Below are 25,407 nucleotides of genomic sequence, written 5' to 3' on the forward strand. Positions count from 1 at the left end.
TAAGTTACATGAAAAGATACAATACATATGATGGGAAGTGGCTTAGCCCAACTCTGTCGTCTGTCCATAGTAGAACAACCTGAACCTAGAACCACCTCTCATCTTCAGGATTTGTTTTCGTTTCAGATTATTTAAATCAAAGTAATCCTTACACAACAGTCACAAACAGCTACCTCTATAAATGTTTGAACTATATTGTTTTCAGATGGTGCAATGAATATTCAATTCGAGGGTTGTAGATGTGTTTTCTGGCCTGGCCCATCGTAAACACAATGAATTCATAATTTTGAAAGAGAATAGCCATAGTAGGCTACACCCGAATCAGCCAGTAGCCTACTAGTACAGTTAAAGATAATTGTACTTTACTTGAGTATTTCCATGTTATGCTACTTCATACTTCTACTCCTCTACATTTAAAAGGGAAATAATTCAATTTTACTCCACTACATTTATTTAACAGCTTTAGCTACTTTTAACAAAATGCATCTCTAAAAATTAAACTATTGGATTAATTTCAGTCACAAAAGAGCCCCATTATTTATATATATTTTACAAAAAGTCAATCAGAACTACACAATAATTATCTTTACTTTGTATACCTTAAGTACATGTTGCTGATAAAACTTTTGTACTTTCACTTAAATAAGATTTTGAATGCAGGACTTCTATACTTGTGATGAATTGTTTGACAATAATGTATTGGTACTTTTACTGAATTAAAGCATCTAAATACTTCTTCCACCTCTGGATATGTGGTGTGAGCATTGTTTTTTGTACAAACAATGTTACTGAAATGTGCTTTCGTTTAGGCACATTGTGTTACATTTAGCTATGCTGTTTCCAGTACAGTATGACCGGAAATCATATTTATATCTCTGCTAGCTTGACAGTGGTATCGGGTGAGGGGTCATAAATTGAGACAGACTCCCCACATTTGCATACACAATTTTCCCACTGCAAAGACAATATGTCCCTGCATCGTCCACCCTCTGTTTGATAAATCACCACAGGACCAAGCCAAGGAGTTAATTTCTATATTGGGCTTGGGTGGACCGACACTTTCTCCACAGTTTCCCCCATCTTCCCTCTCCGTCCAGCCGGCTGCTGCTCTCCACAGCAACGGGAGGTAAGGGAGCTCCGCGGTGGGACAATCCGATGCTAGCTAATAGCTAACGTTGCTATCGACCGAGCTAACTCGTTAGCAACATGCTATGTCCCAGCCCTGTCTAGACTTTACACACAAAATGTTTTGCTTGGTGCCATGTTTATCTGTGCAGGTTTGACATGTTTTGAATAATGGCAGATGTTACTAGAAAAGTGCAAGTTTGAGATAAGTTGTTAGCCAAAACAAGAATGAAGTGTCAAGTTGGGTAGACTCATTAGTAATGGTTTATCGGTCCTTCAAAATAAAACCACAGTCTCAACAGCGACTTTTAAGACAGCTAGAGAAAGAGCAGCAGAAACACTGTTTTACATTTACATTGTGCTGAAAGAACTGTCTCCAAACTTAAAAATAGCATTTGCTAAACACTGCATTAGGGTATGAAATAAAATGTAAAAAAACATTAAATATACACATTCACATATTTAAAGGGGTACAAAGGTCATGGATTTAGTCAATGTTAAGTCAGGTAGGCTACATGTAACAATATGCCATAAGGGTGAAGTGTAGAAAGGTTTATTTCCCAGCCAAACACTACTAAATCAGAATCATAATTTTGATTTTGTATAAGGTAGGTTTTCACATACACAGCATTTACTTTGGTAAAATGTACAGTAAAAATAATGTCTATTAAAACTCGTATCATACAACTATTATAAAATCAAAAATATGTGTGAATTCAAAGATGCAGTGCAGTTATAAACACTAATGTATTGCTTATGTATGATTTTAAGTAAGGTTTTAGTAGTCAGAGCTGTTCAATCTGCTCTTATGATAATATGATCTGAGTCAAAGAGATGTCATTATTATCAGAGACCAACCATAACACTTTTTAAAACGGAATTTTGTAAGGAACCCACAAATGATTTTATTGTGAAGGTTTAATTGCACTACCTCCGCTCTTTACTTCACTCACACTTGCTAACTTTACTCAAGGCAGCGAGCAGCTATCGATGGGAGGCTGGAGCTCAGGGGAACCAGCCAGAGTTGACGGCGTTAGCTTAGCCAATTTAGCTTTCTGCCAGCGAGTCATCTGCTGTTGTGGGTTTGCCAGCATGCTAATAGGGGCCGTTTAACCGCAACACACTGCAGCAAGTCTCCTGTCTCTGTAGAGGTCCAGCTGACAGCCATGCGACAGTGGTGTGTCCCCGCGGCGACCCCTCGCGCCGAGCCGCTCCCGGGGCGCGTGTCTGTGTCCCCCCCTCCACCAGGTAAGATAACCTCAGTGACCGGACGAGGTTGCACTAACTTTAAGAGTGAAAGCTAGCTTTGTTTTGCACTAAAAGCACCCATAAAATAACCAGACATGCTGTGGATCTGATTGCATTCTGTCCTGTAAACACACATTGCATCTGGTGAGGCAACTTTGTCCTGCTGCCTTTCAAAAAAAGTACATACAGTATTTACAGTATTGGAATGTTCACATCTTAAAAATATTCAATATTCAATTCAATTCGATTAGGCATGAATGACATTTAACATGATCAACTTTTTATTAAAGTAGTTGGCTCTGCCTGTTTGAGCTGTTTTTGTGTGCAAACTCATTATTAATAATATCTAAACCTAGTTAAAGAGTGGGATCATCAGATGGGTAAGTGCATACAGTATTTAACAGTATTGCAATTGACACATCCTAAACAATCTTAGACTCTCCTGGTCAATTTTGCATGTTTCACATTTAACATAATTAACGTTTTCATAAGGTAGTTGCCTGTAGTCTGCTTGCACTGTATTTTTGATCAAGTGCAAACTTATTGAATAGTACCTAGTTCAAGAGTGGGTTCATCAGACAGGTGAACAGTATTTGTTGTCCCATAAATATATGCAAGGTCATGACAAATTGCTTAATTTTTTAATTGAGTTTAATGTGATTTTTCACACTGGAGCCTGCACAATTAACGGGGAATGCAAAGGCAATGATTTATACTACAACCATGTGCCTGACAGGCAGGTAAAGGCCATGAAAAGGTGGATAGATATATGAATGGATGGATATGACTAGGCTGAGTGGACCTGATGTTAGGTTATGTATGCGGGGGTGATCTTACTTTAATTCCCCCCCTGGACAAATGTAGCAAGGTTAGCCCCAAGTGTCTGTGCCAGCCAAGTGTTTGAAAGTGTGCCAACTTTTTCAAATGACCCAAGGGTTCTTCAGAGGAGAATGCAGTCTGAGTATCAGTTTTACACACCACTCTTATTTATTTATTTGGTGTGTTAGCATTACTAAAGTAATTTAATCAGATTTGCATTTAGGAGATAAATAAACCACAAAGGACGTGTGGCGTTTGAATTCAGCTTTTGAGTGTCTGTTGTTATTTGGGTTTTCATCTATTAATAATCCTTTCATCATTTACAAGTTTGTCTCCAGGTTCTGAGGAAGTTTGCAGCACATTATCTAAATTTAATATCTATCAAAGGTGGAGATAAATATAGCCGTATATGTCCTGGTAACACTTTGTGAAGTCCTGCTGCTGTTTATCTGGTGAGAGATAAACCTAAGCATGCAGACGTTATCGATCAATCAAAGTATCACACATTTGACATTTGTCTCAGGAGACTTTACAGTTTGCACCCTCTGTTCTTAGAGCATCACATCAGACAAGGAAACACTTCCAAAGAACCTGGTATTCTTTCTCAAACTTTAGAAGTTAAAATACACTCTGTAGACCTTTTCTATAAGAAATGGCCGTGGTTGATGGATTACCTGAACAACCTCCAAGCACTCCAGACGAATAGTTGAAAATGACTTAATGGTATTTATTTTCAATTAAAGAAGACACATATATCTGTTTCAGTCACCCACTTATGTATATTTCTATTTACTCATCTGTCTTTACTTGCTATTTTATTTATTTGTATGTATTTATTATCTTTTTGTCAATCTGAACATGCGATCAATTTGATTTTTTTATTAAACGGATGGTTAGGTCTAAGGAAACAATTAAAATGGAAGAAGATAATTGTCTCAATTGGGACACTGAATGATTGTACCTGTACCGGTTGATAGATTACTTGAACAACCTCCAAACTCTCCCGACCGAATAGTTGAAAATTACATATTTTTTTCAATTACAAATAAATGGTTAGTTCTTAGAAAATAAGGAAAATGGATGAAAATTGTCTCAATTGTGACATCCAAAGAAAACCCACAGTTAACGGAGGAAAAAGTGTTAGTAACCTCGGGGAGAGCAACAGAGGAGTATTAATAGGGCTACATCTGGTTCATATTCACTTACAAAACTGCTCTTGTGTTTCCTTGATAAACGCCAGTGTCAAATTCGCTCTGATCCCATTTCTGTGCAGAGGCCCGGATGGAGTGCTGCGAGGTGGAGCCGCGCTACACCCTGGAGCAGATCGACCTCCTGCAGCGCCTGCGTCTCTCCGGCATGACCAAGCCTCAGATCCTGCACGCGCTGGAGTCCCTGGAGAGGCTTGACTCGGACCACCGCCCGCCCTCAAACTGTGACTCCCAGCCCACCCCCTCCACTACCACCACCACCACCTCCACCAACAACAACAACAACAACCACCCCACCACCACAGCTGCTCCGGCCCCTTCCTCTTCCTCGTCTTCCGCCTCCTCGCTGTCCCTCGCCTCGGCCACCACGCAGACCTCCGGGCTGGACGGAGCAGCGTTGTCCCCCAGTAACAGCTACGAGGCCTCCCCCCCACCTCTCTACCCCCCCAGTGTGGCGGTGCAACGCTCGTTCAGCTACGACATGATGGGCGAGGAGGAGTGGGACCTGGAAGAGAAGGTGGAAGAGTACATGAGGTGAGGAAGAGTTGGGAGAGATCTTAGCTTGGGCCAGTTGAAGAGTCCGGACCTCCTACTTAACACTTTAACTTATTTCGTAGGACCTTGTTAGTTTTGTAGCACGTGAGAGGCGTGTGGTGCAGTGGGTTGTGTGTTGGTTTTCGGATCAGGTGGTCACAGGTTCAAACCCCACTGCAGTCAGCATGTCGTTGTGTCCCTGAGACACTTCACCTCAAATTGCTCCTGTGGGGATTGGCCACAGTATTGAGTATGTAAGTCGCTTTGGATAAAAGCGTCTAACAAGTGACATGTAATGTAATGAGAGGGGAGTTTTTACTTTTGTCCATTTTCCTATCTTAATAGGACCCCATTCATTTCAGAGAAAGTTTACCTGAACCTACTAAAGGTGGTCTTTTCATTTGACCTTCAAACTCAGTTTGTGAGGCCTTCTTTCTAACCTGACAATATGCTCTTGACATGAATTACCTGTCACTAGACTACATTGTATAACATTATCAAATCAAATCAAATCAAGGTTTATTTATAAAGCACATTTAAAAGCGATTTTTGGTCGGGCCAAAGTGCTGTACATGTAATAACTACAATCACATAAAAACACATTTCTATAATCACAATAAAAGACAATAAATAAAACACAGGGAAAAGTCAGGAGTCGTGCTCCGCTCTGACTAGAAGGCCAGAGAGAAGAAGTGAGTCTTAAGAGTAGATTTAAAGACCCCTAGGGTCTGGGCCGACCTCACATGGAGGGGCAGAGTGTTCCAGAGCCTAGGGCCAGCTGCTGCGAAGGCTCGGTGCCCTCGGGTTTTGAGCCTGGTCTTGGGCACTACCAGCAGCAGCTGGTCAGCAGACCTTAAAGCTCTGGCTGGGGTGTAGCGCTGGAGGAGTTCAGCTATATAGGCCGGAGCCAGCCCATTTAGGGCTTTAAAAACAAATAAAAGGAGTTTAAAATCAATTCTGAACTGAATTGGAAGCCAGTGCAGTGAGGCCAGAATAGGGGTGATGTGGTCACGCTTTTTGTGGCCAGTGAGTAGACGTGCAGCTGCGTTCTGGACTAGCTGCAGGCTAATTGACGCCTGGTCCATACCCACGTACAGAGCGTTGCAGTAATCCAACCTCGAGGTAACAAAGGCATTAATAACCCTTTCCAGGTCCTCAAACGATAAAAACGACTTAGTCTTGGCCAATAGTCGTATTTTAAAAAAGCAGGTTTTGACTACGCTGCTGACCTGCTTATCGAATTTAAAAGCGAATATGTCATGCAACATAAGTCCCTTACACACCAAGCCGATTTCGGCCGTCGATAGATGTCGATAGATGTCGGGCCGTCGATGAGCATCCTGTCACCCTACTCAGATTGGTGTGTCCCGCACCGTCGTGTATTTTCGGCCGTGCCGACACCTTCCGCCGCCTATTCAACATGTTGAATCGGGAGGCTGTCGGCTAAAGGGCGTGGGCCAAAGAAATCACTCTGATTGGCTGTTCAGCTTAGCGAATCAGTGCATGAGAAGCGAAACAGAAGTGAGGGACCCTAACAAACTATTAAGAAGGCAACTCGACACAGGTTGGGGAAAGCCCCATGAGCTTCTCGCTGTAGAGTGAACATGGAACACACGCTATTTGTTGTTTGTTTATATCACGCAGTCTGTTCTTCTTCTCTCGGTGTATCACGCAGTCTGTCTTCCGGTTGTTGCCTCTTTTGAATGACGAATACACACTACCGCCGCCTGCTGGTAAGGAGAGTTATTGCCACTCAGTTCGTACGTGCTTCTTGGCCGTCGGCTGAAGTCTTTGCGGTGTGTTCCAATGCGACACATGGCCAAGACGCAGGAGACGTGAGGCGACGTTCCATCAGGACGTGTTCTTTGGTGTCAGTTTGGTGTGTAAGGACCTTTATATACAACAGAAGGAAGAAGGAGGACGGTGGATGGCATATATATTTATATGTATAAAATGTAAATAGTAGAACATTTGTCAAACTAACATCTCAAATTACAGTCAAATTGATGTCGTCAAGACTGGTTTCCCAACATGAATGTGCACAATGGGGAAAAAGTGTGAAATGGATTGTATCTTGAATACCAATCAAATCTTTGAGAACAGAATGAGATAGTCAAAGCTGAGGACATTGTATTTGGATAGTATATTGCAATGATACTGTTTTAATGATTTCTATTTTTATAAAACACTTTTAAGGCTTGTTTGGAAAGACCGGTTTCAGCACAGTCTGACTGGCCTGAGACCAGCAGGTAACACAGTGTTGTTAGAGAGAACGGTATGGACTATTATAACATCAGATAATGACAGCCTCACTCCCCCGAGGCGCACGCTGATTCTCCAGAATTTGAGTGGAGTTAATTCAGGTCAGGTGTTCAGGGATGGCTGAGAAAAGAGAAGCAGCAGTGAATAAGGTTAGTGAGAGCAAAGGCTGCCGTTTGAACCACAGTGTGTAACCGTTGTGATGGCTTCTTTCAGGAGAGACAGCAACCTGGTGAAGGAGGAGATCAAGACGTTCCTCAACAACCGCAGGATCTCTCAGGCCATCGTGGGCCAGGTGACAGGTACTGTGGGGACTTAGTAAAGTGAATACACTCTACAAGGACACATGTTACAGGATACTTTTCGGCATAAATAGTGCTGTTTTAAAGGGGTGGGAAACTTTGACTACCTCTTAATTGATTGGAAATGTATTCTATATGTCCCGATTCAAGATTGTTTCTCGGTTCAAGTCAAAAGTGCACTTTTCTCATGTTTAAAGTGTGCCAAAGCCTTCACAGGTTGTTGTTTTCGCACTAATTTGCAATTCAAAACACAACTGGCTGCAAAGCTAACTGGTAACCATATAAATACAAGATTCAATTAACTACCTAGCTTGAAAAAATCTTTCATTCTACATTTAACAAAATAAGATAATGAAAGTGTAATTTAACTACCCAATCTGAATCACTGTCAACTTTCACTGCACATTTGATTTTGTTTCAGTCCGTATTTATGACTAAAATTACATTTAGTCATATTTTGTAATCAGTTTTTTTAATGTGAGTCTAGTTTTAGCTGACTTATGGCACGTTTCCACTACACGGCCTCGCTCGGCCTCGCTCGGTATGGCTAGGCCTCGTTAGGACTGGCTCACTTTATGGCGCATTTCCATTACAGTTTAGGAACTGGGGTAGTATCTATAGTAACGCAGTGTATGTCTGTATAGGCCGTTGTTGTGAGTGTGGACGGTCGGAGCATATACTGCGTTAGCTTAGCCAATCTCCATTCAGAAAACACGCATTTTAAAAGGTTTTTCTCCTGCCGTCTGTCTGCAGACTTGTCAAAGCATTAATTCATGGTTTTTACTAACCGGTATCAGTATGTTGTTACTTCAGCATCATTTTGAAACGTGTATTACAATTAAATCACGGTCAAATATGTCCATCTGGTTGTAGTTGTAGCCCCCTTGCCAGCGATGCTCTCTCTAGTTTAGCATACTCAGCCCGACTCAGCCTGGTTGTCTCTGGCCCTAGACCCGCGATTTTATGAGGCCAGAAAAACTGTGAATTAGGACCCGCCGGCCGGTACTAGGCCAAGTGGAAACGCAACCAAAGACGGGCCGCTGACGTCACAGCCCTCTTAAACCGTGCTCCGCGCTGCAGTGGAAACGCGCCATTAATGTCATTGGATTTTAGTCAACTAAATATACAGGAGTAATCTACAGTAGATGTAGAGGAAACATCTATTTACCTGCTGTTATTATGGAGTTGTTTGGACATGCAACACATCATTGATTATTCTCAAACACCCTGTGGATTCTTCTGTAGAATAAGAAGTGACGTTGTTGTTCAAAATAATTGTGATCATCAATCTGGTTACGTTGCAGCAGTATGTTCACCAACGTATTGCAGCAAATCACGTCCTCAATTAAACCCATTGATATCGGGACGTCTTCATTAGCGTAACAGGAGTTTTTCAGCGCCTGGCTCCCGGCCGATCTCACAAACCCGACTGTGAGTGCAGCGTGAAATAAATCAGTGTCTATAAATGAATGTGGGGAGATAACACGCCTCTATTTGTGCCCGCAGGCATCAGCCAAAGCTACATCTCCCAGTGGCTGCTGCAGCAGGGCCTGGAGATGAGCGACTCCAAACGCAGAGCCTTCTACCGCTGGTACCTGCTGGAGAGGAACAACCCAGGTGAGGGGTCACAGCTGGACTACACTTCAGATAAGGGCTTGGATCGGACTATTACAGAGCAGAGGAGTGGGGGGGATAGATCATTACAAGTGTGATGGATGTACAGAACAGGAGGAATGATTATGAGGAAGCGCCTCAAGGTTGAACGTCAGGTTAATGATGATCGATGAGGAAGGGAAGTTGAATAAAAAAGTGTTTTTTTTCGTGAATGTGAACCACTGCTTGCTATTCTTCCCCCACCATCTCTTTATTCCCACCCTCTTCCTATTGCATGGTAAAGCCACACACACCTCTTAATTCCTCACGCTGGCTAACCCCACCCTGGGCCTCGAGGTCAAGCAAGGACACGATGAGACAAATCTATACTTTCAGAGAAAAGACAAATGATAAAGGGAGTCCTGTCACTGGAGATGTGAATCAATACAATGAGGCCTTCTGGTCTGGAATGAAACTTAAGCGGGTGAATGCGGTTGGTCTGCACAGGCTAGGGTAACAGATTGGGAAGGTGTTGACCTCTCTATGTCTGAGATACAGGGAGAAAATGACTTAAAATATTGGTATGGTTTAACCGACTTAACCCGAAGATTTTAAAGACACCATAACTGCTAGAACTTAAAGTGTGTTTTGTGCAGTTTTCCTGGCATTAATCATTAAAAAAAGAAACGCAAGGTGAATTCATTTGATCATTTCTTTTACAAAGGTTTGGGGGAAAGAAATGGAATTTAATAGATTTGCCAAGAGCCGACAAGTGTTTCCAATATTATAGAAAACGGGGCCCCTGATGCTAAATATATATTGAACTATTTAAGTCATGGCTTACACGTAGCGCTGAGGAGCACAGCATTGAATGCTTTTACAGGTTATTTTGATCTTACATGGTTTAATTTTGGCAAAATATTAATTTAGACTAAGCCATATGATAATACATCGTTTTTAAGCTTAGATTTAGTCATTTTTCTTGACAGAAATGCAAGATTCTTACAAGGACTGTTGGACATTTGAAAATGGGACAATACGTTTGTATTTACAGATTCTGATTTTGCTTAATGGTGCAATTTTGGCGGGAAAAAAACATGCCTTTCAAACCTGCCGATGGGACGTTGGTTTCAGGAGGTATAACAGTAACCACCAAAGATGCTCTTAGTTTTAAAAGTGTCCGACAGTAAAGCAGGGTTTTAACTGACATGATAAGCCGATGGACCCTCTGCAGACCCCCGCTGGCTTCCTTCATCTTTACCCTTTATATTCCCCTAAACCCCCCCAAGCTTTGCCTGAGCCCCTCTGTAGTTCTCAGCTGCTGGAGGTACTCTGGTGCTGGTTTTCATTCCTACATGGCTAACATTTAACAGTGATACTAACAATCTCTCAGGGACCACAATGCTTTGCTTCTCATAGACCTGCCCATCATGGATCGGACAGAGAAGCAGTGTTGTTTAGTCCAATTGACTTTGAATTGGCGGAAACATTAAAAAACATATTTCAAAGCAGGCATTTGTTGTTAAATTCTGACTGAAAAAAACACGGTCAGGCAGGTCTACAGGAGTGTGTCAGTTAACCCAATTAAGTCCATTTCCAATTAGCCTAATCTGGTGTCACTGATGGTGGCCGTTGGTTTTGTCCCGACTGAAGGGCTGAGGTGGAGTGAAAGCCAGCACAGCGTGAGTCCCATGTCCAGGACCAGGGGGGGGGACAGAGATGGGACGGTAGCAGGGGCAAGTGGCAGCCTCCCCAACCCCAACACCAACCTCAACCCCAACCCCCCCCCCGTGTGGAGCAGGCAGAGAGAGCTGCTGATGCACCTGCTGCCGTGGTACACTGCTGCCGCCGCCGCCGCCGCCCAATCACAGACAGGTAACTCCCTCCCCCCCCCTAAAAAAAAAAAACCTCTCTCCAAAATCTCTCCCAGCCTGCCACAAGGGACCCCTGCTCATAGGCCCCCCTGCATGTTACCCTGTAGCAGCTTTATTCGCCCGTGAAGGATGCTTTCAGGATGCACATCTCAAATGACAGTTAAACTAGAGCAGGGGTTCCCAACCAACTTAGCAAAACATTATGATTTGTGTGGAAACCTTTCATTATTAAAACATTTTTTTTATCTGAACCTCTTTTCCTTTCTCTTTCTCGATCCTCCTTAGCAACGGTAATCACAGTCCTTGACAACGGTCTGTACTACTGGATTTACAACGTGTCACATGTTCTGAATTGACCAATCAGAACTTTATTTAGCCTCCGTATTGTTTATGGTTGAATGTGGACCGCGAAACATTTTTAGATTGTTAAGTGGGCCCTGAGTTGAAACCGCTGAACTAGAGGATTCAGATCCAAGCGAAGAAGCTCCATACTCGTGAAATCCTCTTGACTTTGTCATCGTAGCAGAATGTTGCTTAGTTTGAGCTCAGTGTAGGAGTTGAGTTATAACTTAGCAAAAACAAGATGCAACATGCAACAACATATCTGGAAGTCTTTGCTAAATGAGAGCACTGCATATTATGTATTCTAAAAAAGAGCCTTAGGTGATTTATTTAGCAGAATTGTTGGCAAAGGGTTGTTTTATTTATGTATGTGTGATACAGCCATCCCCACCTTAGAACATGACCTTTAAGTGCAAGATACTTTTGTTAAAGGTCACCTATTATGCAAAATACACTTTTTCATGTCTCTTCTACATCAACATGTGTCCCCTCTTCTTCATGTCTCTTCTTCATCAACATGTGTCCCCTCTTCTTCATGTCTCTTCTTCATCAACATGTGTCCCCTCTTCTTCATGTCTCTTCTACATCAACATGTGTCCCCTCTTCTTCATGTCTCTTCTTCATCAACATGTGTCCCCTCTTCTTCATGTCTCTTCTTCATCAACATGTGTCCCCTCTTCTTCATGTCTCTTCTTCATCAACATGTGTCCCCTCTTCTTCATGTCTCTTCTTCATCAACATGTGTCCCCTCTTCTTCATGTCTCTTCTACATCAACATGTGTCCCCTCTTCTTCATGTCTCTTCTACATCAACATGTGTCCCCTCTTCTTCATGTCTCTTCTTCATCAACATGTGTCCCCTCTTCTTCATGTCTCTTCTTCATCAACATGTGTCCCCTCTTCTTCATGTCTCTTCTTCATCAACATGTGTCCCCTCTTCTTCATGTCTCTTCTTCATCAACATGTGTCCCCTCTTCTTCATGTCTCTTCTACATCAACATGTGTCCCCTCTTCTTCATGTCTCTTCTTCATCAACATGTGTCCCCTCTTCTTCATGTCTCTTCTACATCAACATGTGTCCCCCTCTTCTTCATGTCTCTTCTACATCAACATGTGTCCCCTCTTCTTCATGTCTCTTCTACATCAACATGTGTCCCCCTCTTCTTCATGTCTCTTCTTCATCAACATGTGTCCCCTCTTCTTCATGTCTCTTCTTCATCAACATGTGTCCCCTCTTCTTCATGTCTCTTCTTCATCAACATGTGTCCCCTCTTCTTCATGTCTCTTCTTCATCAACATGTGTCCCCTCTTCTTCATGTCTCTTCTACATCAACATGTGTCCCCTCTTCTTCATGTCTCTTCTACATCAACATGTGTCCCCTCTTCTTCATGTCTCTTCTTCATCAACATGTGTCCCCTCTTCTTCATGTCTCTTCTTCATCAACATGTGTCCCCTCTTCTTCATGTCTCTTCTTCATCAACATGTGTCCCCTCTTCTTCATGTCTCTTCTACATCAACATGTGTCCCCTCTTCTTCATGTCTCTTCTTCATCAACATGTGTCCCCTCTTCTTCATGTCTCTTCTACATCAACATGTGTCCCCTCTTCTTCATGTCTCTTCTTCATCAACATGTTGTCCCCTCTTCTTCATGTCTCTTCTTCATCAACATGTGTCCCCTCTTCTTCATGTCTCTTCTTCATCAACATGTGTCCCCTCTTCTTCATGTCTCTTCTACATCAACATGTGTCCCCTCTTCTTCATGTCTCTTCTTCATCAACATGTGTCCCCTCTTCTTCATGTCTCTTCTTCATCAACATGTGTCCCCTCTTCTTCATGTCTCTTCTTCATCAACATGTGTCCCCTCTTCTTCATGTCTCTTCTACATCAACATGTGTCCCCATCTTCTTCATGTCTCTTCTTCATCAACATGTGTTCCCTCTTCTTCATGTCTCTTCTTCATCAACATGTGTCCCCTCTTCTTCATGTCTCTTCTTCATCAACATGTGTCCCCATCTGTGGAAAGAGATTCTGAAAGTTTCAGGAAAAAAGATTCTCTCTCTTTTGTCCTGATCCATTTCTATAAAAACCTGGGTTGGCTTTTGTAACCATTAGCCAATCACCAACCAAGGTAACCCCCCCCCCCCCCCCCCCCCCCCCCCCCACTCTCTTATCACCTGAATCTCCTCCTAGAGCACCAATAGGCGCGTTCACACCGGAGTACTTTTCCCCGTACTTTTCCCGTTTAGTTCCGTGAGTACCCCTTATGTTGCGTTCAGACCAAAAAGAGTACTGAGTGCCGGGAACTTTTACCCCCATTTTCAGTGCCTGCTAGAGAGGTGGTACCAAAAAAGTACCAACATCTGATTGGCTGGGCAAATTGCAAACCACGCCCCGTAAAACTCTGAAAAGTCTTGTGAAGCCGCCATTGTATTTGTGGCATTAGCATTATTAGCATTAGCATTCGCCCCGCGCACCAACGCAGAGAGACTAACTTATGGCAACACAAAAGAAAACATGGGAGCGGTGGAGATGAGGAGGTGTCGGCTTTCTGGGGATTTACTCTGAAGGCTTCAGTAGAAGCTGCTGGGAGTCCCAGCAGCTTCTACTGAAGCCTTCCCCAACTCCGGGGACTTCCGGCCGGGGACTCCGGGTGGCAGTATACGCCGTGAAGTTGTTTGCGGCCTGCCAGTAAACCCAAAGCAGAAGAAGAAGAAGTGACGTCAGCGGCTCATTTGCGTAATCTTCCCTCAGGGAACTTATTCCGGTGTGAACGCGATTGGTACTTAGTGCCATGGGGTACTAAGTGCCGGGGCTCTGAGTGCGGCAAAGTACTTGGTGTGAAAGCGGCTATTGTGTTCTTTTTAACCAAATGTCTCTCAGAGGGGCGTGGGGAGGGGCTCCTTATTTTCGTCTAAAGTAACAGACAGAATCAGCACTTTTGAAACGGGGCTGAAACAGAGGGGATTATGGGAAATGCTGCAATGATCTGTTTGGTGTTTCAGCCAATCAGAGACAGGTTCTGTATATATCTGAGAGCTGGAATATATTGATGAAAAACAGAATAATAGGGGACCTTTAAGGTACCAGACAAACACCTGTTGTATCAGCTGGATCCCAAAGTCTTTGTTTAGATGAACTCAACAGATAAACTCTGCTCTCTGGTTCAGGGGCCACCTTATCGATGCGGTCCCTGGTGAAGGAGGAGCCTGATTGGAGGACGGGGATGATGTCAGGAGACAGAGGCATGGCGGGGGGGCCGCTGAGGCTGCGCAGAGGAAGCAGGTTCACCTGGAGGAAGGAGTGCCAGTCCATCATGGAGAGGTGAGCAGCACAGAGGGGCGGCTTCACCGTTATATTAGACTGAATGATACTCTCTGACTAGTTGTTACCATAAAATGACTCTTTTGAGCTTCATCAATAATGAAGATCTTAGTCATGGAAAGACATTTAGCTAAACTGAACTATTGACTACTATTGAGTAAACAAATAAATGTTTAAACAACCAACACATGAATAAATGACTGACTGAATGAAGAGTTTTAAATAATAAATTAAATACAAATATATAAACTGAAAATGAAAAAATATAATTAAATTATATACAAGTAGAAATTTAAATAATAAAAATGTGAAACAACGTAAAGTGATGCTTAAAATCCAAGTAAAAAATATAAATATATATGTATATATAGAAATACCACCTTTTCTTTGTTTTGGATTGTTACTATAATAATAAAAATAACTTTAAAAAAAAAGCAAACATATTTGTTTAAAAGGTGATTTAAAAACTGGAAACATTTCCCTTTAAGGTATATTTAAAACGGATAAAAGATGTGAAAGTTAAATGCAGTTAAATATTTGAATTGATTGACAGCCCTGTTATTTAAAATGTCCTTTAGTGTCTTACTGTGGTAGCCTCCTGCCAGAGTCCTGCACGGGTCTGATTTTCAAGACCCGCTCCCGCCCCCCACCCGCGACGTGCAATACCGAACCCGCCCCGCCACCCGCACATATTGCCAATTAGTTCCGCGACCCGACCCGTCGGCACAAGATCCACAAACTGACCCTAACCCGCATATCCTATGAGCAGTGAAAACATGCAATTATTAACACACGCAGTTGCGTATTTGGCTCAAAAAGCGTGGGATGTTGGTTATTTTCTCCATCTAGGATGAAACCAAAAGCTTTCCAGACGTTGGATTTCGCTCTTGAGGAAGAGTTATTGACAATGCTGTATTCTCCGAGCTCCGCCTTCACCTCAGCCATTTTCAAATGAGGCGCGCTCAGCAGCAGATTGATGCGCTGCAGAGGTTATGATTATGCGCGGTCTCGACCCGACCCGTATCATCTTTGTTTTACCCAGAACCGAACCCGGAAAAAAGCCTTTGAAAAAATACCACCCCGCGAATCACTTTTTTTGCGGGTCACCCGTCGGGTACCTGACTCGATGCAGGACTCTGCCTCCTGCTCACAATCCAAAGCAAGTCAGATTATAAGATATGTTTCTTAGGTATATTATATCTCTTCCTCTCTGAGACATATTAGTCCCAGACAGTGTTGTCAGTGAACCAAAGGGAGTATGATTCCTCCTCTTCCTCCTCTTCCTCGGCTGCAGTCTGAGCACTCTCAGTAATAACAGCACACTCACCAGCAGACCCCCCCGATTACGCAACTCTACTGCAGTGCTGATCCTCATGAGCTAGTTCAGACACAAGGACGATACAGTAGAGGTGTGTGTGTGTGTGTGTGTGTGTGTGTGTGTGTGTGTGTGTGTGTGTGTGTGTGTGTGTGTGTGTGTGTGTGTGTGTGTGTGTGTGTGTGTGTGTGTGTGTGTGTGTGGTGTGTGTGTGTGTGTGTGTGGTGTGTGTGGTGGTGTGTGTGTGTGTGTGTGTGTGTGTGTGTGTGTGTGTGGTGTGTGTGTGTGTGTGTGTGTGTGTGTGTGTGTGTGTGTGTGTGTGTGTGTGTGTGTGTGTGTGTGTGTGTGTGTGTGTGTGTGTGTGTGTGTGTGTGTGTGTGTGTGTGTGATGTGTGTGTGTGTTGTGTGTGTGTGTGTGTGTGTGTGTGTGTGTGTGTGTGTGTGTGTGTGTGTGTGTGTGTGTGTGTGTGTGTGTGTGTGTCAGACAGAGTGGACAGGATAGGGCATCACAGAGGGTGAGAGGGAGAGGAAGCTGGGAGGAATTGATCCCTGCATGTTTTGTAATGTGAGATCATTTTTATGACGTGCAGGAGGAAATATTGGACAGAAAAAATGATCTTACCTGGATATATACATTTCAGTTATTTACCAGAGAATCAATTTCAAGGTCTAAGAAGAGACTTAAGCATGTGAACTGAAAACTCATCCACTTAATGCTTCCATTTATCATCCCCCCTTCTCCTGAAGCTTTCACTGTATACATATTCTCCTTACTAAAATCAATACTAAAGGTGAGGTGTAAGTTAAGGGCGCACCTTATCTTAAAATAGATGCTGTGATGAGATCTCATATCACTGTTTCCATTACTGTGGATCTCCTCCAGTTTCTTCATGGAGAACCAGTACCCGGATGAGTCGAAGAGAGAAGAGATAGCCAACGCCTGCAACTCTGTCATCCAGAAACCAGGTACTGACGACACACATGCTGTTCCTCTGACAGCTGGTTTATGGCTACGTCTGAAATGTTATTCTGCGTGCACCCCCCAGGCTGCAAGATTTCTGAGTTTGAGCGTGTGACTGCGCTGAAAGTGTACAACTGGTTTGCAAACCGTCGGAAGGAGATGAAGAGAAGAGCGAACATCGGTAAGGATCTGATACACTTGTTTTCATTTTCACCTTACATGCATGTAAAAAAAAAAAAAAAAGGTTTTGGGTGGACAGTGATTACACATAGAATAACAGGAGGAATCCATCTTCCTCTGCTTTCCCCTCTCAAACTATCAGAAGCTGCCATTTTGGAAAGCCATGGAATTGAGGTGCCAAGTCCCAGCTGCCACTCCAACGGTGAGGAGGGAGAGATGCAGGAGTTCAGCGATCAGGTGAACCATCGCTTCTCAGAGCAGGTAACTCACCTCTGTGTGACGTGAGGAGACACAAAAAACAGACGAGTAGCAGGAGGACACGTCGGCTGGGATAATGTAGTTTATCTTGTTGAGGTGACTGTCTGGAAAACAAATGCACTTCCAAAGTAGGACTTCCCGGTTTGGAACAAATAACTTTTTGTTATACATAAAAAAAAATGTGTATTGCAATAAGGGAATAATAATTTGAGACGTTCAAAATCGAATGGAAAAATATATTAAAATGATTATGGTGTGATTTTTATATTTTATTTAACTACATTTTTTCAAGAACATATGTAACAAACACTTTCTTTAATTTAGTCTGTAGCCTAGGACCTTGACTTTGACACAACAACACTTCATTCTGATATTTTCACATATTCTGCCCTTACACTTCAATTTTGATATTTCACTTTTCCATATTGCGATTTTGAAAACATTTGGATTCATTTTGAAGCCCTGGTTGAAAGGGTAATGTATAATATGAAAGTGAACTGTAGTAGAAGCCACAGGTTTCCAGTGTTGTTGCACATGTTTGCGTGTAAGCCAGGAAAGACGGAGCTGATCATAGGAGCCAGTTTACTGCATTGAGCACAGAAATAGCAGCGCCCCTTGTGTTTCTGAACAAGTGAATACAAAGTGTAAATTATATATCTTTTTATTATTATTTATGTTTTTCTTTTTTTTCCTGGCTTAGTTTCAACCTAAATATAGACTAATGCTAATAATAGTAATAGTATTAATAATTGTAAATGGCCATTGGTCACACCACCAGTTTGTTTGACTGCGCAGAGTGCAGACTGCTGCACCCCCCCCCCCTTCTCCGTCACACGTGCGATTGATTTATTGGCGATATACAGAACAGTGAGAACAACACAACTAAAGATGAACAAAGAAGAGTTCCCCGTGGAACTACTGGAAGTGCAAATTAAGTAAAATGCAAGCTCTGCGAAAAAAAAATTTCCCTCTCCCGCGGGGGGGAGGGGGGGGGGGGGGTCGGCCGGCCGGCGAATAATCGATTAATATCCGCCAGGGCTGTCCGATTTTCGAATTTGATCATGGTCAGTTTCTGGCATCCCTAGTCTGTCTGCAGGAAACTGGGTTCTAGAGATGGCACGGTGTGTGAAAGAACACGGAGAACAGACTTTCCCGGTTCAGATCTTTAATATACTTTGTTCACGCTGTTAGCCGTGTGTGTGTGTGGTCTGTGACAATTACAATTATCTGTAAGAAAACAATTATAGAAACAATACAATTGAATTAAACAAGCAAGTGAAATACAGAGAAGTTATCAACTAAGCTACCACTAGCACCCAGCACTGCTAACAAACACATACTCATAACATCATCAAACACACTTATCAACTTGTGGGCTTTCTAACACTTCCATACTTTTCCCCCACAGGAAGAGGCCCCCTCCCACAGGATGGTTGACCAACAGGACCCCTCCTCATTGGCTCCTGCAGAGGTCACCGCCCTGCCGAGCCCCCCCGCTCAGGTTCTGGATCTGAAAGAGGAGGATTCAAAAAGGGAGACTGTGGACGAAGAGTGACCAGAAGCTGATCGTCACATTTTAATCGGATGAAATAGGAAAACTATAAGTGTCTCCTCCTCCTCACATGTAGGGCCTTTGGGGGGCTTTGGCACCCAATAAATGAAAGGGAGAAGGGGGCTCCTGATGGTAAGGAGGCCACTGTATTTATCAACAGTAATCCTGCTTATATTAATGGCAATATACAGTATATATATATCCATATATAGTGCATTCCAAGATGGTATTAAAATTCCTTAGAGGGAGAATTATGTAAAGGATACCTCGCCCATTTTAAGCTTTTCTTTCTCTCGCTACATGCCTTCTTTTTGCCTTTTCACAGAGTGGTTGTTTGGACTGTGGTGAGAGTGCTGAGCCTGCAGGTCAGGTGTGTGTTGCTGTGGGGAGAGAGTTAGTTTACTTCTAGTTTATGGTGATTTGAACGCCCTCTGCTTGCTTGAACGTCTTTGACCCCCGCCTCAATCAGTCGATTTGATCCAATCAGTCGATAACGTGCTGTTGCTATCAAGTCAGAAAAGCCCTGAGGGAAAACTGGAATCTCAGGTAAATCCCAAAAGAGACGGTGGATCAAGACAGTGAAGAATTGTCTAAAAACACGCTTTAATTTCTTCATCTTAACCAAACAGGATGTGTTATTTATACCTTTTTATATTAGCAGAACAGGACAATACATCGTAGTCTCTCTTTTATCTTCTTTGTTATACTGGATGCTGCTGTTCGCTCTTTTCTTTTGTATTATAATCCTCCACTCAGCCAGTGAAGCTAGACTACACTCATAAGTCTACTCAGATAGTTTTTTATTTTTACGTTGGAAAGAACGCTAAAACAAATGTGATCAAAAACATAATGCTACATGCTAAAAGCACCTTCTGTTTGACTGGAATAAGCTAAAGCTTAAGCTCCTGTAAGTTTGTATGACTGCGAAGCTGCACTTCAAAGTGGATCTCACTATAATGGAAAGAGGGAAGCAGACTGAACCTGGGCCTAGAGATGTACATAAACAAGCCGGAGGATATACACGTCTATGGGTGCTCTCCTTCACATTAGCACTATATAGTTATTTGTCAAACTTGAATAGCTGACTTGCGTAGTCCCCTGTATTTACGGGCCAAAGGCCTCGGGGGTTACTCCCTAAATGTTCATGAAATGGACGACGACGCTTGTTCTTTACCGTGTTACCTCCTAATGCCAAAGCTATGCCAAGGTAGAGATGAGCTCCTGATACGACTATAGATAAACAGTACATACATATGTTTATTTGCTCAGTACAACACTAGCCAACTCTAGCTTACCTCAGAATATCTCTTTGTCATGAATGTGACTGTTTATGAGACGGACAGTGTTATGTAGCATATATGTCGGGGGGGGGGGGGGGGGGGGGTAGCCCTGTATCTCTAACATGTACTCACCTCAGACGGTCCAGTCGTCTCGCTGGATCTGATTATTACGCTCCTCTCTATCTGCTTTATCTGACAGAAAAACAATAACAGTAATAAAATTGTAAACAATGGCTCTGGTATGTCTTGACTCAGTGATTTCAGGTTTTGGATAGCAGCATTTTCGGATGGTTCATCAGGCACATTTGTAAAAAAAATAAGAAATATATATCAATTAAAGGTGGGGTAGGTAAGTTTGGAGAAACCGGCTCGAGATCGCTAGAATTTGAAAATACACAACCGGAGAAAATCTGCCACTTCCTCACAGAGCCCCTCCTCCAACACACACGAACGCGCACATGACCAATGAGGGCACGAGATAAGTTTGTGCACAGATGGAAGGCTGACAGGCAGGTAGGCCATCCAGTTATTTTAGCCGGGCCGGCTCAGATGATTGGTCGTGCTTTTTACAGTACTACAGCTTCCACAGATGATATTTTTTATGTATTTGTTGTCAAAGCACTTCAGATATTCATTGCTATCGGGATGTTAAGAGCATTCCATGGAATATAACAAAAAGTGTATCTCGAGCCGGTTTCTCAAACTTACCTACCCCACCTTTAAGCAGCTGGTGATTCCTTAGGGAAACACACCTGGATAGTTTCTGAGATTAAAGCAGTAAATAGACGAGAAACAAATCTCAAATTCACAAGATAAAACTACCATTTTCTTTGTTATTATACAATTATACATTTGCAAAATTCTGCAATTCTCTTAAGAATAAAGTCACAAATTTGTGTTTGAAAATTCACAATTAAAGACACTTATTTACATCGCTTTATTTGTATTTTAACCACAATTATCCCGTTTTTCTTCTTGTAAATGTCTCAATTGTTTCTTGTACATTTTTGGGTTTCTTGTATTTGTTCTTGTTAGAAACTGAATTTTAATTATTTCTATAATATCAGCCCCCTCCCCAGTTTACTTATTGACTTTACCTATGGCCCTTCCTGTCATAGCTCTCAGCTGGTGTCAAGATGTTGAATCCAGATTTGAGCTTATTCCTGAAAAAGTTGAGTCACATTTAGATCGAGTTAACATCTCACCTTGTCAACACTGAATACAATAATTATTAAGGCTATAAAAAAGACTTTTTAAAGTGATTCTTTAGTGCATGCTTCAGTATTTTCTAATGCATTCAGGTCTGATGTCAGCGCTGTGATCACATCTGGAAGAAGTGAACAACAGTGAGAGCAGAGCTGAAACTTTAAGGTAAGTCAAAAGATATGCCTTCAAAGCCTCCTGTCCTCTAATAATATGACTACAATATGAGTTTAACTTCTTTACACGTGGTGCAAGGGACCACACTTTACTATTCCCTATCATGTGAAATGTTATTGGAGATGAAAACACAGAAAATGTTCACCCCTGAATCTTATTTTCTGGTTAATTGGAGTCCAACCAGCTGATCTCTAGAAACTAAAACAAGGTGGAGTTAATTTATAATAATTATTTTTTCAATAGCTAGATTAAAAAGATTATATAAATCCAATAAAAACAAGATACATAATGGGAAAGGATACAATTAAAAGGTATGGATTAATAATTAAGTACCAGTTGATACTTCAATGTTTCAAATGTGGTTTTTTTATTACACATTTAAGTTTTGGTTAATATCCATTAGACATAAGGTCAAGTGTGGTCTATTGGTCCAGGGAGAAACTCCCTCTGGAGGGAACTCTGGGATGTGAGCATTTGCAGACCATTTACATACATACAAACTTATATAACACACTACAGGAGAGGGAACCCCCAAAAAGCAGAATAGCCCCTTTAAATGACCGCTCGCTACTCGGGGATATTTTACAAAATGACTTGTTTCCTCTTGAGAAAGGATTTCCGGTCCAAAATGATGATTTATAGTCTCATATGTGTACTGGCGTCCAACTCTAATTGATTTCTAGTTGCACAGCGCGAAGGACTTGGCAGCATGCAAACAGTGGAATGAACTTGTCTCAGGAAATTGCCGTTTAGAGAAACATTAGCTGTTTGTTGCCTCGCGGACACAGTGACGGAGTTAATGTAATTACATCAACTTGATACAGTTTGCCCCAAATCCCTCGGTAAGCTGCTGTGTGCTCAAAGTTTGGCCTCGAGGCTGAAGTCTGGAGATCCTCCAAATGTTTTTAATCCGTGAATTAAATACGTGTGTGTGTGTGTATGAACTGGGTGTGTGTGTGTGTGTGTGTGTGTGTGTGTGTGTGTGTGTGTGTGTGTGTGAACTGGGTGTGTGTGTGTGTTAACTGGGTGTGTGTTCACGTGTATGCAGGCCCTTTTTACGGGTCGTATCATCCCTATTGAATGCAAAACATGTGAACAATGTGGTCTTTAACTGCTATTCCTTTCTTAAAACACAAGAGGGAGACATTGTCCACCGTTTCTTTACCCCTAGAAGAAATGGAGTTGTTGCTACCATATTAAAATACCATATTAAAAAAAAAAAATCATTTTAGACTCAACCTAATGAGGAAAATATCTGAACTTGTATAATTTGTTATACATTTGTATTTTGCACATATGTGTTGAACAGAAATGTGAAAATTAGTAAAAAATAACTAGCATTTATTTTCGTCCTCCTCACACTGGTTTACAGAATGAAACAATATGACGAGTGTCAGCAAGTGTCGACTTCACACTGGCGTATTTGCAATTTAAATGAGCTTTGTGCAATTTCCTTGTCTGGCACTCGGTGAACAGTCAGTAAAACCCAAGCCATCTGGTACATTTAACAGCCTGAAGCAAACTCTCAGACTCTCAGCATTTCAGCGTTTCTCTGTTTCTGTCTTGACTAATTCTTTAGTGTAATTATGTTGTGCTAAGATATAATTAAAGGCGAATTAGGTTTGTAAATGCAAGTAGATTGTTCCACATGCTGGTGTGGTTTCATTTGTAGCACGATGGAGGGGTGTTACTCCAGCTGCTTCAGGATCATTAGGTCAGAGAAATGTGAGCCTCCAAGCTACAAATATACCTTTAAACATGACAGGGCTAGTGCTGAGATAAGTAATGTATTATTTGATTAGTTGTGTAAAAACATGAATCAACAAGAATTTTGAAATCAGTTCAAGTTGTTTATCAAGCTAAGATGACTATATGTTTTGCTCCAATCTTTCAATTACTAAGTTGTATTGTCTGTTTATGTGATATGTTATTTAATGTCTTTAAGTTTTCGCCATTGGTTGGACAAAACGAATAGTCTGAAAATATATTATTGGGCTCCAGGTACAAAAAATAGGCATTTGTACACAAACACACACACACACACACACCTACAAACACACACTAACTCAATTGCATTTGAATTTGTTGATGTTCGTTTCCAGAAACCTAAATGCAGACCTTTTTTTATAGGCACACACACACACACACACACACACACACACACACACACACACACACACACACACACACACACACACACACACACACACACACACTTTGTGTTTTGACCGCGTCAGGCTTTAAGACCACCGCTGCTCTTCTATCATTCATTTCCTCAGAAGTGTTTTTCATCCTCTTTTTCCCGGTGGAAAACAGAATTCATGACCCGTCACCTTTTCTGCTGACTGGCAGAGCGTCCGCTGCCTCCTAAACGATTCCCCGGCAGTTTGAGACGCCTCACAAAACACTTGATGACACAAGTTGCATGAAAAGTATGCAATTTAATTTGTCACTGGTTATTACTTTGTAGCGCCGACAGTTACAGTTTTGTTTTGATTACGAGGGTTTTCTGTCGAGAGAGGGAAAAGTGTTTATTCCCCCTCCCCCTTCTGGAGATCTATTAAACGTCCTCTCTTGTCTGATTTAAATGTCATCTCATTGCAGGCTCACCTTTTAGCGAGGTGTCCCTTTGTGTGGTCAGAGAAAGGCGGTGAGAAACGGAGAGGAGTAGCAGACGAAGATAACGGGAGGAAAGGAAAGGTTACCTTCAGACTGAAGGATTCTTTGTGCGTGTGAGAGAAAATTCCATCTTCTCCAGAGTGTGTGTGTGTGTGTGTGTGTGTGTGTGTGTGTGTGTGTGTGTGTTTTAAATAAGGCTCCAGCACCAGCCAAATAGGTCACTTGCCCTTGAAAGAATGACACGCCACTAGATGAGGAAGCTTCTTTTTTTTCATGTCCTTTTTCACAGGAAAACTAAAAGGAAACACACACTTACAAACACACACACACTGTGCCCTGAATCTGTCAGGGTCTCGGCCCCCTTCTTCCAGTTAGATAGGAATTTACACAAAGGACTTGTCGCAACATCACCAAGCTTTTTTTCTTTCTTACCAAACTTATTCTTGCCATAATTTAGAGCATCCCTCAGCGGCTCCTAGCAACTTTTCATATGAGCAGAGTCAAATAACACGAGGAAAACTCGTCTCTCCTCGGAGGCAATTACGTGTTTTGCTTTTTCATCGCTCTTCACCTCTCCTCCTCTCTGGCCCCCGTAACTTTTTCTCTTACTTTGCTCTTCCCATCATCATTCTCTCAGTAAGGTTGCAGGAAAATAAGGCTTTCATGTTGAAAGAAACCCAACCTGAGGTTACTGAAATACCCACCAGCCGTCAAATGTTCAAATGAGACACAAACGACAGCTACACAACATTTTGTAACCTTCATTTCATCCAGGGAAGAGTTTTCTGAGCGTGTGCAAACATTTCCCTGCTTACTAACAGTGAGCTCTGCCCAGTGAGAACTCAGTGTTAGACTGGAAAGAGGTCCCCGAGCTCAAGGGAACATTTCCTGTTTGACTGAGTTTTTTCTCATTATTTTGCCAAAATAATCCTACCATTATTTCATGAATTTTTTAACCAATAGAAACTCACCTCACCCAAAACGTATTTTTATAATTGTGCATAAAAAAACATGTATTGAATGGCAACATTTTGACAAAATCTTGAAATATCACAACGATTTTTGACGGAGGTGTTGATCGCGAAAGTAGATTTTTGATGGGCACAGTAGGGAATTTAAAGGTCAATTTGAACTCAGATGATTGTCATTATTACGGTTGCACAATTATCTTAATTTGATGATGACTAGTGGAATACTCAAATCACAAAAAGCACAATACTTGCCTGAAATGCCTCCG

At 42.1% G+C, this 25,407-nt stretch overlaps 1 protein-coding gene across 7 annotated transcripts; it reads left to right on the forward strand.

Annotated features, from left to right (window-relative positions):
* Positions 1 to 930: 930 nt before the first annotated feature.
* On the forward strand, positions 931 to 20,404 carry zgc:91944 (uncharacterized protein LOC436941 homolog). 7 transcript variants are annotated; one of them, XM_034131151.1, is made up of 11 exons: positions 931 to 1,126; positions 2,099 to 2,373; positions 4,466 to 4,934; positions 7,410 to 7,495; positions 9,002 to 9,112; positions 10,742 to 10,963; positions 14,472 to 14,625; positions 16,824 to 16,906; positions 16,987 to 17,082; positions 17,224 to 17,342; positions 18,748 to 20,404. In XM_034131151.1, exons 2-11 carry the CDS (start codon positions 2,292 to 2,294, stop codon positions 18,892 to 18,894), a joined length of 1,569 nt encoding a protein of 522 aa, XP_033987042.1. In that variant the 5' UTR covers positions 931 to 1,126; positions 2,099 to 2,291; the 3' UTR covers positions 18,895 to 20,404. The 7 variants fall into 7 exon arrangements, with proteins under 7 accessions (XP_033987042.1, XP_033987043.1, XP_033987044.1 ...); XM_034131152.1 differs by having other exon boundaries at positions 2,103 to 2,373; XM_034131153.1 differs by having other exon boundaries at positions 2,275 to 2,373.
* Positions 20,405 to 25,407: the final 5,003 nt, after the last annotated feature.

This window comes from Trematomus bernacchii, unplaced genomic scaffold, assembly GCF_902827165.1.
Source record: "Trematomus bernacchii unplaced genomic scaffold, fTreBer1.1, whole genome shotgun sequence".
NCBI classification, from domain to species: Eukaryota; Metazoa; Chordata; class Actinopteri; order Perciformes; family Nototheniidae; genus Trematomus; species Trematomus bernacchii.

What these genes read in the sequence shown, in the direction of transcription:
- zgc:91944 (XM_034131151.1), top strand. Translation starts at nt 2,292, where the DNA reads ATGCGACAGTGGTGTGTCCCCGCGGCGACCCCTCGCGCCGAGCCGCTC. An exon ending in TGTGTCCCCCCCTCCACCAG is followed by an intron (nt 2,374 to 4,465) that starts GTAAGATAACCT and finishes ATTTCTGTGCAG; the next exon opens with AGGCCCGGATGGAGTGCTGC. An exon ending in TGCCAGTCCATCATGGAGAG is followed by an intron (nt 14,626 to 16,823) that starts GTGAGCAGCACA and finishes GATCTCCTCCAG; the next exon opens with TTTCTTCATGGAGAACCAGT.